General features: G+C 40.7%; 1 protein-coding gene across 1 annotated transcript; it reads left to right on the top strand.

The window, feature by feature from the left end:
- Positions 1-1119: 1119 nt before the first annotated feature.
- On the top strand, positions 1120-6662 carry LOC110216281 (anionic trypsin-like). Its single transcript, XM_020998094.1, has 5 exons — positions 1120-1159; positions 2600-2768; positions 3448-3704; positions 5487-5623; positions 6510-6662. Exons 1-5 carry the CDS (start codon positions 1120-1122, stop codon positions 6660-6662), a joined length of 756 nt encoding a protein of 251 aa, XP_020853753.1.
- Positions 6663-14129: the final 7467 nt, after the last annotated feature.

Raw genomic sequence — 14129 nt, 5'->3', positions numbered from 1 at the left:
CCCAAATAGTTCTGTTGCATGGGAATGCCCAGGTGTGCCCTCATGGAACTGGGAGGGATGGCAAGAGCCTGGTATAACCTGAATACTGGGTCTGGATGGAGCCTTTCATATAATCATCCACCCTTTTCTTTTTTCTTCCATGGTTTCAATATTATCTCATCCAAGGTACGGATTCACTTTTTTGGCCAAGTCAAGGATGTACCCTGCCCTCTGGAGATCTAGTTGTATCCTTATCTTTTGGGTGACTGTGATTCCCATATATATCTTTTCCTTTTATTCCCTTTCCCCACTGTCCTCCCTCTAATTTTCCTGAGTGTTTCAAGTTAAGTGCTTTTATCTGTACATATTAAAACAAGCCAGATACAGGTCTTTTGCTTTTAACATAATTTAGCTGATTTGCTTGCCCTGTGAACATCTCTGAATCCCCAAAAGTATGTTCAGGGGACCAAGATATCAAAGCTTAGAAGGATAAGCTGAGACACTAAAGCCAGACTGTTTTCTAAACCCTGCTTCATGTGAGTGTGCTCATTTTCTGAAGATCTACAATTTAGTCTTGGAGAAGGGACCTCCTGCTCAGCAACATGGACAGCATAACTTCTTAAGGGTCCAAGATCCCTGAGTGAGGGAATCATTTGCTTATACTAGCCCTGCTCCTTCATTTAATTCTTAGAGAGCTTTCCAGTAATAGGCTTAGTCAATCTCCAAGATGGTAGCACATAAAATGGAATTACCTGAACCTCATTCAACTACTGCTTCCTCCTCTTCCTCTACTACTATCACTCTAATCCTCACTGTGAAGAGTAGAAGTCAACAGCAAATTCCTGATTGGCCTTTATGGGAGCCTGACCTATTCTGAGAGACCAGTCATTCTATCCCAGGAGTCCTTAGTGGGACCAGGTATTCTTTATGTCTACAAATCCTTCTTGATTATCGGCTAGTCATTAATCTCTAAAGTCACTATTTTTCAAATTCTGTTGCAAGACCATGGGAAAAAGAAAACTGGTAGGTGGGTGTACTGCAGGAGACAAATGACCTTCCCTGCCCCACACACTGGCTTCTTTCATCTAGTGAGGTATAAAACAGGGGCTTCTACACACAGTCAGTTATACCTCTGCAACCATGAAGTCCCTGCTGATCTTGGCCTTTGTGGGAGTAGCTGGTAAGATCCACTCATCCCTTCATGCCCCTGTCATTCTCACTCCTTCAGAGCTTCTTTCCCCATCTCGTGCTGTCCTTCTGTCTTTTCCCTTCTCAGTGACTCTATCTTTCCATGTCCTCCCTTTGTATCTGCCTAGATTCTCTCCTTCTCACCTAACAACCCTGCCTTGGTTCCTTGTACAGGTTTCGCCTGTCTTTTCTCATATGCAGCCACATGGGTTCTTTGCTTGCTTGAACATTTAGCCAAAGAGATGGAAATTAGAGAAAGTGGAAATGGAAGTTTGGGGGAGGGGTGTGAGTGAGAAGTAAGGAGCCAGGAGGAAAGTAAGCTTGACCAGATTTAGGAGGAGAATGAGATGGACAGAAAAATAAAAGCCAGTGAGCAGACGAAGTAAACCTAACTAGAGAATGGACAGGAGAAGAGGGAAGGGAAGGACATCTTGCTCAGAGTGTGTTCTGTCTAGGTGAGATCACAGAAGTTTTTTTTCACAATCTGACCCCCAAAGGAAGAGACTGAGAAAAAAATAGATCTCAATAAGTTTTTGTTGTTTGTTATTTAATTTATTTAATAGAATAGAACTCAACAGGTTTTTGTTGCTATTTAACTTATTTATTATTCTATTTATCTATCTATTCATTCATTCAGTTAATTAATTTGTTTTGAGGCTATGCCAACATGACCTGATACAAAAAGGCTGAAGGATCATGAGAGAGCAGAACAGGGATAATCAAGGTGGTGATCAGAGATACCGATTAACAGATGAAGCTTTCAAGGTTTTGAAAATCTGGCCAAATGAGGGGGTATTGATGACTATTCTTTCAAGTGAGCCCAAACATAAGCCTGAAGTGATTGTCAGATTTTCTCTTCTATAAGTTCTGAAAAGATTTGAAAGTCAGAGAGACAAAGGCAGTTTCCATTGACCAATGAATTAGTAATCTGCCTGTCTCTCTCTGCCCTGCTCATTATTACCATAACCACTGTTCTCATTAGCGAACTCAAAGGAACACAATATTAGAAATGACTCATAAGGTTCAGTCCCACATACCTCCTGCCTGTTCCTTGTCATGATATTAAATGATTGATAAGACTGATGAGAATTGGGGCAGGTAGGTGGTGCAGTGGATAGAGTATCGGCCCTGGATTCAGGAGGACCTGAGTTCAAATCCAGCCTCAGACACATAACATTTACTGCCTGTGTGACTCTGGGCAAGTCATTTAACCCCAATTGCCTCAACACAAAACAAAACAAAAAAGACTGATGAGGATAAGGAAGAGTAAAACAATTTTGTTGTTAATGATGGTTATAATTCAAGTAATCATGGAGTCATATAATCTCAGAATTAGAAGTAACCTGTGGATGCTTAATCACTGAAATCATCACTAGTGGTCAAGTCTTTAACATTGCTAATTTGTTATTTGCTTGTTCCATTTCCTCCCAAGTTGCTTTGCCCTCTGATGATGATGATGATGATGACAAGATTGTTGGAGGTTACACCTGTGAGAAGAACACTCTCTCCTACCAGGTGTCCCTGAATGTTGGCTACCATATATGTGGTGGCTCCCTCATCAATAAAGAGTGGGTGCTGTCTGCTGCTCATTGCTTCCACTTGTAAGTGACAGGATCTGACCAACCCTTAACCAATGGTTTCCTGCCAAAAACTTTCAGTTTTTATGATGCTATTTGGTGTTTTCCATGTCTGATGCATGCAGATTACTTTCTCAAGGAAAATGTTCATGATGTATATGCTACCATAGGCTGGATCAATAGAACACTCTACAAGAAAAGAGATGTTATATTCCCATTACACATTTCCTTATTTAAGGGTTGCTGGGTTTAGATGTTAAAGAGCGTAGGGAGAAAGTTGTGCAAAATGAGAAAGAAAAGAAAGAAATTCTGAGAACTTGACCTCTTTATCTGCAGAGCCATAAACAGGTGGAGAGTGGGAGGAAAGGTGGTAAGAAAAGCAGACCAGGCCATAAAATAAGCTTAATGGTTCTTGATCCCCCATAGGTTAGCCTCCATCATCAGCACTGGGTAAAAGACATCTCTCAAGTACTCTCTCCCTCTCCTCCACCACTCTTTAAGGCTAAGACAAGGAGGCCACCACATCACACATACACACATTCCCACTGCCTCCATATATGCTTGACTTTCTATCTTCACATGCTCTATTGTTGATTCATAACCAACTGAGTCCAAAACTCTAGATAGAATATATAGAACCAGGGCTGGGGAAATAATACCCCCTAAAGATACTTCTATTATTGAACAATATTTTCCTTCCCAGCCAGCACTTCCAAGTGAGACTGGGAGAGAACGACATCAGAGTCACTGAAGGAAATGAACAGTTTATCCATGCAGTGAAGGTCATCCTGCATCCAGGCTTCAACAGGAAGACCATGGATAATGACATCATGCTGATTAAGCTAAAAACACCTGCCATTCTCAGTAGACAAGTCGCTCCCATCGCCTTGCCCCACTCCTGTGCCTCCACAGGCACAAAGTGTCTCATCTCTGGTTGGGGCAACACCTTGAGCCATGCTGGTGAGTCACATTGGCATCTAGGTGACATCAAGAAGCCAAGAATTCAAATGCTGCCCCTAATAGTTACTAGCTATGTGGTTATGGGCAAGTCAACCTAGCTGGTTCAGCCTAACTTTCCTCATCTGTAATGATTGCTGTGAGGTAAACCTTAAAGTGTTACATAGATGTTAGTTATTATTATTATCTTGCCCCTTATTCCTCCTCTTGTACTAGCCCCTCAGGTCACCTTCTTCCTTCTTATTCTCTATAGTGACACATCTCTTAGCTCTCACTAAATCTCAGGATTGCCCCTAGGACACTGGAAAGAATGTCCACATTGTAACCCCAAAGCCCTTATTCTGAAGGGCTTCTTCCTTTTCTTTCCCCAACTGCCGCCAACCTACTCAAAGCCCTAAATGATATTGAATGGGTCTTCCTGATTTTCTGGACCAGCTACTGAAAGATTTTGCTTTCTTTAACTCAACCAGGAAACAGTTACCAGCTTAATAAATAAAAAGGACAGGGCAAAATGAAACAAAATAATTTACAGAATTGACAAATTTTAAAAAAAGATGGAAGTTCTCTCTAATTCAACATTATTTCACCATGTTTCTGGGATCCTGTTCCTACCCCTAACCTAACTCTAGGTCTACAGCCAAAGCTATTCCCTGAGCAAAGGTAAAGAAAATTATCTCCTTAGATCGGGGGCTCTTAACTTGGAGTCCTTGAACTTTTTTCATTTTAGTATTATTTGAATATAATTAATTTCTTTTTTAATACTAAGTATTTTGTTATATGAATTTAAAAACATTATTATGAGAAAGGGTTCATAGTCTTCACCAGACTGCTTTCTATGAAACTACATTCTTTACCTCTAACTAATGTCTCAGCCTAACCTAAGCCTTGTCCAGATAACTCTAAAGGACTGGATCATTTTCAAGGACCAGTGGGGAGCCTTGTGGGCCAACGAATCAGAAGACTTGGATTTGAATCACAGATCCTATACTTCTTAGCTGTTGACTTTAGGAACCTTCAGAAGCTCTCTGGGCCTCTGTTTCTTCATTTGTAAAATGAGTTTGACTAGATGAAGTCAAAGGTCCTTTTGTTTAGAATCCTGGTGCTCCCTGCAGTGCCCAGACTTGACAGACTTCTTTTTTCCAGTTTTGACTTTCCTGCCCCTCATTTTGCCTCTAAAGTTCAACTGGTTAAACTGGCCCTCTACCCACTGGCAAAGCCTAAACACCGGAAACACTTAGATTTCAATTACCATTAACACTTTCTCCACCACTTCTCTATATATGCAGGTACCTGTACCCAAACACCACCTCCAGTTAGGGGTCTCTTTCTACAAGCCTACCTCAATTATTTTACAAAACCACGAATATTTTAAAAACACTATTAGAATAATATAGTGTTTTCCTTGAAGTGCCATCTCCCCGTAACCTTCAATTTTGTCTCTTGTGGTCAAACAAACATTCTTTGGGTATCTGCTTTGTGCAAGGAAGATGAAGAAAAAAATACAACCAAGCCCTTCTCTCAAGAAGCTTATAGTCTAGGAGAGAGAATAAGACAAGTACAGAAGTAACTAAAGTATAAGGAGGTATAAGAGAAGTTTCATAAGAAAGGTACAGACTGCTTAAGAGTCTAGAGAAGGGAAAAATGCAAACGTTCTTCTTTTTCCTGGATTCAAACTGTCTCGGTATCTCCCCGTCTTACCTGATCTCAGAATTTAGTCCTCTCACCAATCTTCCCACCCTGCTTTATTGACCATCCTTTCTCCACCCTCCCCCATTTTCTTCCCAGTTGACTACCCCAATGTGCTACAGTGCTTGAGTGCTCCCCTTCTGTCTGATGCTGAATGCCAGGCCTCTTACCCTAGAAGAGTCACTGAAAACATGGTCTGTGCTGGCTTCCTAGAAGGAGGGAAAGACACCTGCCAGGTATAGGCTATTCTTCTGCATGTTGGGGTCAGAAGTATCTGCAAAGAGCCTGTCTGTGAATGGGGCAGGGGAGGAGAGAAGAAGAAGACAATAACCATCCAGGCCTTGGGGAGTAGAAAGATTAAGGAGTTTTCCCCTGCTCAGACCTTTACTCCCTGGAGCAGCCCCAAATGGAGGCGAAAGAAGGCTAATATTCAACAGAATTGCCTAATCTCCATGTTGGAAGGTACCTCAAAGGCCATTTAGTCCAATATGTACTCTACCAATAATCTCCTCCAAAATATCACCTCCAAAGTAGTCATGGAGCTTTTGCTCCATTCCTAAAGACATCCTTTAGTGAAGGAAAACTCATCATAAGCAGAGATATCCCAATACCCTGTGGCTCTTTGACCCAAGGTCCTTGATTGCTTCTTGGTGGAACTGAGCATAAGGAAAGAAAAGCAGGTTGCAGAGGTGAGGACGGAGATAAGAAAATAGCTGTGAGAATCAGGAGGGTACATCAGGTAGAGAGTTAGGCTGGGGCTCTTAACTCAATATTTACATACTTTTATAGATACAGATGGATAGATAGACAGACAGACAGACAGATAGATAGACAGATAGATAGATAGATAGATAGATATTACAATGTAATTTGGTATCCTTTATAATGCTATGAATTTCATTTAAAAAGCATTATTCTGAGAAGAGGTCAATAGGCTTTAGCAGATTGCCAAAGGTGTTCACAAAACAAAAAAAAGGTTACCAATGCTTGGACTAGAAGATCTCCAAAGTCTCTTCCAACTCTAAAAGTCTATGGTTTCAACCTTTAGACTATTGTAGAAGCAGCAATCCCTTCTCTTCCTTTCATATATGCTCCTCATTCACCCATGTTCTCTCTCCTCAGGGAGACTCAGGCGGCCCTCTGGTCTGTAATGGAGAACTTCAGGGTATTGTCTCATGGGGCTTTGGCTGTGCTGTAAAGAACAAGCCTGGTGTATACACCAAGGTCTGCAATTATGTGGACTGGATCGAGGAGACGATTGTTGCCAACAGCTGAAGTTCCCAGAATCTTCGTCTTTCTGCCTCCATCTGGCCTCTGACTTGGATTGTCAAGCCAATAAAGTGATAACCCTTTTATTGCCTGTGTCTTTTCTGGATTTTCCCCTATACTTCATTTAAATAAAAATGGCTTCTCCAGGCCAGCTATGTGGCACACAATATTGCCAGAGGGCAAGTAGCCTCTGTAGACGGGCCATGTTGCTTATTACATTACCTTCAAGCCCAGGGTGCAGTGTAAAGAGGGTTTAGCACGTGACCAGATCACCTATTATGGAATCATCCATGTAGAAGATACTGGGGAGACCTGCTTCTGGTCTCTGTTGGCCTGCCTTGGCGGGGGGGGGAGGGGGAAGAAACTATTTTCTGTTAGCTGCATAGCCAGAACTGTCTGAATCCTTAAAACTACCTAAGCCCTGTCTGCGTCTTTTTCCTACACTTCTCTATAAGGAAGATGGCTTCCTTTGCTCTAAGACAGTGACTCCATCTTAGGTGATGTAGCCATGTGCCAAACTCCCATTATAAGTGAATTTCTTAAATTCTGAGAGATCTCCAAGGAGAGAGATTCTACCTTCTTAATAATCCTATTGATATTTCAAACTGAACAAATCCAAAATGTCTATCCCCTCTTCCAAATTTCCCTACTTCCATCAAGTGCATCATCAACCTTCCTGTCTCCCAGTTCTCAAACTTGATATCATTCCTAACACTGACATTCTTATTAACCCCAGGAATCTAATCAGTTGCCAAATTTTATTCATTCTATCCCCATAAAATCTTTCACATCCATCCCTTTTTATTCCCCTCATAAAGTCACCTCTCTAGTTCAGGTCCTTATTATCTTTCACTTGGACTACTGAAATAGACTCTAAATTGTTCCCTCTACCTTAAGATTTTCCCCACTCTTATCTGTTATCCAAATTGTTAGCTATCCTTCACTCAGTGATTTTCCTAAAGCCCAAGTAGGACCATGACTCCCTTCCATCAATGAACTCCAATTGTTCCTTACTATCTCATCAAAGATAAACTCTTCTGTTTGGTATTCGTGGTTCTTTACAACCTGGTTTCAAATTGTCTTTCCAGCTTTACTGCCCATTATCCCCTTCCAGATAGTTTATGGTGCAGCCTTATTAGCCTTCCTGCTATTTCTCATACGTGAAATTAAATCTCCTATCTCTGTTCCTTTGCATTGACTGCAGTATACACCATTCTCACCTCTGACTCTTGGAATTCCTAGTTTATTTCAAAACTCATATTAAACACCACTTTCTACATGAAACCTTTCCTACCCCCCCCAGTTGTTAGTAATCTTCCCCTATATATGTGTATATGTATGTATACATGCATGTATGTATATACATACACACACACACACACACACACACACACACACATATATATGCACATTTTTTCTCCCCTGATAGAGTGTAAGTTCCTTGAGTACAAGGACTTTTGTCTAGGTCCAGAGTCTAGAACAGTAGTGGGTTCTTAATAAATTCTCATTGATTAATTGATAACTATTTGTCCATGTTGATTATATCAAATATAGATTTTAAAAAAATAAATTACAATGATCCCAAGCCAATAGGTTAGTGATATCATATCCTTGACAAACTCAGGACCACTCAATTTTAAGAATTAAAAGAGAAAACCTTCAAAAGCTGTAGGAGGCTATCAATCCTTCTCATTGTTGCTTTCAAGGAACACCTGTTAGTTCTAATATCTTCATAATGGCTACATGCTGACTTGTTCCATGTTATGTTAAAATAAGAATAATGGCTAACATTTATATTGCACATACTATGTGCCAGGCATAGTACTAAACACTTCACAATTGAATGATCGAAACAACAACCCTGGGAGGTGGGTGCTATTTTACAGATGAGTAAACAGAGGCAAACAGAGGTTAAGTGACTTCCTCAGGGTCATGACACTAAGTGTCTGAGGCATGAACTTAGGTCATCCTGACTCCAGGCCTGGTATTCTATCCAGCTACCTACCTATCCCAGAACCTGGCCCGTGATTCTAACTGTGCCTCTTTGACCTGCTTTGATTTTATCTGCTAAGTCCAGAATCCTGCCTCCTTGCTGCTTCAACCAACTTTCTCCTCAGTATTGTCTCTCCTCGATTATTACACATAATAAAAACACCAATGGATGGAGCAAAATTCTGTCCCAACTATGATTCCCCTCCCCGCTCAGTCAGAAGGACCAAAAAGAAGAGACTTTAAGAACAATAAGACTAGGGGGCAGAGACAAGAGGAAGGAGTGAAAGCAGCAACTTGCTTGAGCTCTCCCCCAAACACCTCCAAATACCTATAAAAATGGCTCTAAACAAATTCTAAGGCAGCAGAACCCACAAAAAGACAGAGTGAAGCAAATGTCCAGCCCAAGACAACCTGGATGGTTGATTAGAAAGGTATATTGCGTCAGGCTGGGAGCGCAATGCTGCATGGGTGCACAGGCAGCAGCAAACCTGGAGCAGGCCTCAGAGGACTGAATCACGGGCAGCTGTGGCAGTTTCCAGACTCCTCAATCCACAAATGCCAAAGACAATTTAGAAGGTCAGTGGGAAAAGTCTGTTTCTGTGGTTCTGAGAGAGGAAGGTGGGGTCTCAGCTTCATTCCCCAAGAGCACAGCCCTAGGTTGGGCAGCTGCTTCCTGAACTTCCCGCCCACAGACTGAGGGGGAATTGAGTGGCTGATCAGAAGGGGATTGCAGGGATCATTCTTCTGGTGCTGAGGCAGGAATCTCTTGCTTTGCCCATGTTTGGATCTGGGTCACAGTTCCTGACCAGAGTCCTGGGGTGAGGCGGAGAGCTGGCGTGGTGGAGCTTGTAGTGGCAGTGCGGAGGAAACCTCCCTCACAGATACAGGACAGAAAGGAGTGCATGTGGTCACTAACAGACCACAGCACAGGACAGGAAAGGAGTAAACACCTCACCTCTTATCATACCACCTTGGAAGAACTGAAAATTTACGGGTCCCTACAAGTATCTCTGAAAACAGCTATATAAACCCCTGAAGCTTGGGACAGTACATTCTCCACATTGGAAGCAGACTCTTACCTTAACAAAGAGTTTAAAACTCAAGTAATTGGCCGGGATCATGAGCAAGCAGCGCAAAAAGAGTCAGACTATATTATCTTACTTTGGTGACAAAGAAGATCAAAATATACAACCAGAAGAAGACAACAAAGTCAGAGCTCCTACATCCAAAGCCTCCAAGAAAAATATGAATCAGTCCCAGGCCTTGGAAGAGCTCAAAAGGGATTTTGAGAAGCAAGTAAGAGAAGTAGAGGAAAAACTGGGAAGAGAAATGAGAGTGATGCAAGAAAATCATGAAAAACAAGTCAACAGCTTGCTAAAGGAGACCCAAAAAATACTGAAGAAAATAACACCTTAAAAAATAGCCTAACCCAAATGGCAAAAGAGGTCCAAAAAGCCAATGAGGAGAAAATGCCCTAAAAAAAAATTGGCCAAATGGAAAAGGAAGTCCAAAAGATTACTGAAGAAAATACTTCCTTAAAAATTAGAATAGAGCAATTGGAGGCTAGTGACTTTATGAGAAATCAAGACACTGTAAAACAAATCCAAAAGAATGAAAAATAGAAGAGAATGTGAAATATCTCATTGGAAAAACAACTGACCTGGAAAATAGATCCAGGAGAGAGAATTTAAAAATTATTGGACTATCTGAAAGCCATGATCAAAAAAAGAGCCTAGACATCATCTTTCAAGAAATTATCAAGGAAAACTGCCCTGATATAGTAGAACCAGAGGGCAAAATAGAAATTGAAAGAATCCACTGATCTCCTCCTGAAAGAGATCCCCAAAGGAAAACTCCTAGGAATATTGTAGCCAAATTCCAGAGTTCCCAGGTCAAGGAGAAAATATTACAAGCTGCCAGAAAGAAACAATTCAAGTACTGTGGAAACACAATCAGGATAACACAAGATTTAGCAGCTTCTACATTAAAGGACTGCAGGGCATGGAATATAATATTCTGGAGGGCAAAGGAGATAGGATTACAACCAAGAATCACCTACCCAGCAAAACTGAGTATAATCCTTCAGGGGAAAAAATGGTCATTCAGTGAAATAGAGGACTTTCAAGCATTCTTGATGAAAAGACCAGAGCTGAATAGAAAATTTGACTTTCAAATACAAGACTCAAGTGGAACATGAAGAGGTAAACAGGAAAGAGAAATCATAAGAGACTTATTAAGGTTGAACTGTTTACATTCCTGCATGGAAAGATGATATTTATAACTCATGAGACCTTTGTCAGTATTAGGGTAGTTGGAGGAAAAAAATATATGTATATATAGGTATAGATAGATAGATAGATAGATAGATAGATAGATAGATAGATAGTAGATAGATAGATAGATAGAGGGCACAGGGTGAGTTGAAGATTAAGGGGTCATATCTGGAGAATAAAATTAAGGGATGAGAGAGGATTATACTGGGAGAAGAAGAAAGGGAGAGGTAGAATGGGGTAAATTATCTCACAAAAAAAAACAGAAAAGAAAATGCTCTTACAGTGGAGGGGAAATGGGGGAAAGTGATAGGAAATGAGTGAATCTTTTTCTCATAGGATTTGGCTTAAGGAGGGAATAACATACACCTTCAATTGGGTAAGGAAATCTGTCTTACCCTATGGGAAATAGGGGGAGAAGGGGACAAGAGAGCAGGGGGATGATAGAGAGGAGGGCAGATTGGGAAAGGGGGCAATCAGAAGCAAATACTTCTGAGGAGGGACAGGGTCAAAAGAAAGGGTAGAATAAATGGGAGGGCAGGATAGGATTAAGGGAAATAGAGTTAGTTTTTCACAACATGTCTACTATGGAAGTGTTTTGCATAACTGCACATGTATGACCTATATTGAGTTGCTTGCCTTTTCAATGAGGGTAGGTGGGGAGGGAGGAAGGGAGAAGATTTGAAACCCAAACTTTTAAAAACATATGTTTAAAAAAATGTTTTCACATACTACTGGGAAATAAGAAATACAGGAAATGGGGTACAGAAGTCTGTCCTGCCCTACAGGAAAATAGAAGGAGAAGGGGATAAGAGAAGGGGAAAAGAGATGGAAGAGAGGACAGACTAGGGAAAGGGATATTCAGAATGCATGCCATCATGGGGTGGGGGGAGGAGTGAGATGGGGTGAAAATTTGGAACTCAAAATCTTGTGGAAGTAAGTATTGAAAACTGAAAATAAATTTATATTTTAAAAAATGGGGAAAAAAGAACAGTAAGACTAGTTTCAAGCAGGACTTATTTAAATAATCAAAAGACTGTTAAATGAGCAATGGGGGAAAACACACAAAGGTAAAGGTATTGGCCTGAATTATTACCATTTATTTTGTATGATTAAGCAATATAATGCAGTCATCACAATGAAGAGACCAAAAGAGATCAGAAATCGTTTCAGCTAGCATTTAATATCTTTGGCTAGCTGTGAGACAGGGAAGTCAAGGACAACACTGTTTGAGAGAAATAAATTCCTTGTAAAACATGACATGGCATGAGGATGGTGATAGAAGATTGCAAGAAGTAACACCCTACAAAAAAAATGGTAGAGAGAAAATGAGTTTGCAGAAAACTTGACATGAGATTCTACTAAGCCAACTAATCTTAGGGATAGCAATCGATCAACATGGAAGAAGGACAACAAACAAACATAAAATGAAATAGATTTTTGCAGGTCTTCTAAAATGATCTAGCCTCATAACCAATAAGAGTAGAATCACCAGAGCATCTGATGAATCAAAATTGCAAATGACCCAAAGTGATACACAATGGACAGTCAGATTCAGAAAATGTCATGAAGGAGATCATTCAGGAAATGTAAGCTCAGAAAAAGAGATTGTTCAGTCAGGTAGCCAGGCTGAGAAAAAGTAGATGACCGAAATGCTAAACTCCTACCCACTAAGAGGCCAAAGGAAGGCTACCAGTGATAGAGCCTTTGAGGAAGATTTATTGGAAAAAAAAAACATTGAGAAAAATCATGCAGGGCTGTGAATGGGTTGTAATCTACAACTATGGAGGAACTATCCACATAGATACTATCATAGATCTATTGAAATATTGAATCCCCCCCAGGAATAATAGACATAAGATGCTTGAGTCAGACTTAGATCTCTGCCCACCATTTTTTGGGAGAACATTATTCATTCATTCATTCATTCATTTGTTCATTCATTCATTCATTCATTCATTCATTTATCTAGTGAGGCAATCAGTGTTAACTGACTTGCCCAGGGTCACACAGCTAATAAGTGCCCAGTGCCTGAGGCTGGATATGAAGTCAGGTCTTCCTGACTCCAAAGCTGATGCTCTATCCATTGCACCATCTAGCTGCCTCCCCCCAACATTTTTTTTTCACAAAAATAAATTTTTATTAAAAGCCATGAAGTATGAGCAAGACTTCCCCCACATAGATTGCTTTACAACTGAGGCACCCTCAAGATGGATTGCTATCTAATTGCATCCTCTTTATTTTTGTATCTCCAGTACTTAAACGGTGCTTGGCACGTAGCAAGTGCTTAATAAATGCTTTTTTTTTAATGCATGGATTCATTTATTTTATCCTCTTTCTTCTGCTATTCCTCTTTTTCCCTTCCGGGGACTTAACAGCCACTCTACCCTGGCAGCCCCAGGCAGGGAAATGTCACAACTTTCCTTGTGAGTTCTCTAACATTTTAATAGCACTGTATGACAACTGTTTCCCTGAATTCAATACATTCATAGAGATGCTCATCTCCTATAATGATATCATAAGCCTGCTTTTTTAGCTTTTTCTTTACACTAGTTGTGGTGGAGTAATCTAGGGGATGTTTTAGCCCCAACCCCATGAATCAGTCTAAAAGAAATCAATACTTGCCTAACTCTTCTATTAAGCTAGGGGTATAATTGCCTGCACCAATGAGCCAACTGGTCTTTCCCCTTCCCCCATCAAAAATATGGGTTCAGAACCTAATCTAACAGTTATGTTCTGGAGAACAGAGCCCATTATTGACCTGTTGTAGATTTTTCTGCCTTGCCACTCTTAACATGCCTTCTCCAGAGTTTCACTTTCCTTTGAGTCCCTAACACAAAAGCCATCAGCAGCCTAAATGGCTCTGTGTCCAGTAACAGAAACACTGGCCATGTAATGGCCAGCACTGGAGCAGCACTCTTGTTTTTCCCATACAGAGATTACTGGAAAAAAAAAATCAATAAAGTGTCATTCATTTGCAATATTTTTAAGAGCTCTTATATTTCTGTTTCTCAAATGATGATGTGATTTCATGGCAGGGTGTAGTATCAGAACAGTATACAGTCTCTGAAATCAGCATCACAGGTAGGATGTCCCAGCTCCTCCTCCTTCTGGTACTTCTAGTCTCTCAAAGTTCTCCCAGCTTAAGACTCAAGATGTCTATTCATTAAACATTTAGCCTGCTTTGGGTCCATAGTGCCTTGCCAGATCA

Source organism: Phascolarctos cinereus, unplaced genomic scaffold (assembly GCF_003287225.1).
Source record: "Phascolarctos cinereus isolate Bilbo 61053 unplaced genomic scaffold, phaCin_HiC Scaffold_1;HRSCAF=81, whole genome shotgun sequence".
Lineage (NCBI taxonomy): Eukaryota > Metazoa > Chordata > Mammalia > Diprotodontia > Phascolarctidae > Phascolarctos > Phascolarctos cinereus.
This window is presented reverse-complemented; position numbering and strand designations above follow the sequence as displayed.

Coding starts and splice junctions, on each gene's coding strand:
- LOC110216281 (XM_020998094.1), top strand. CDS start 1,120: ATGAAGTCCCTGCTGATCTTGGCCTTTGTGGGAGTAGCTG. Junction 1,160..2,599: donor GGCCTTTGTGGGAGTAGCTG/GTAAGATCCACT, acceptor TTTCCTCCCAAG/TTGCTTTGCCCTCTGATGAT. Junction 5,624..6,509: donor GAGGGAAAGACACCTGCCAG/GTATAGGCTATT, acceptor CTCTCTCCTCAG/GGAGACTCAGGCGGCCCTCT.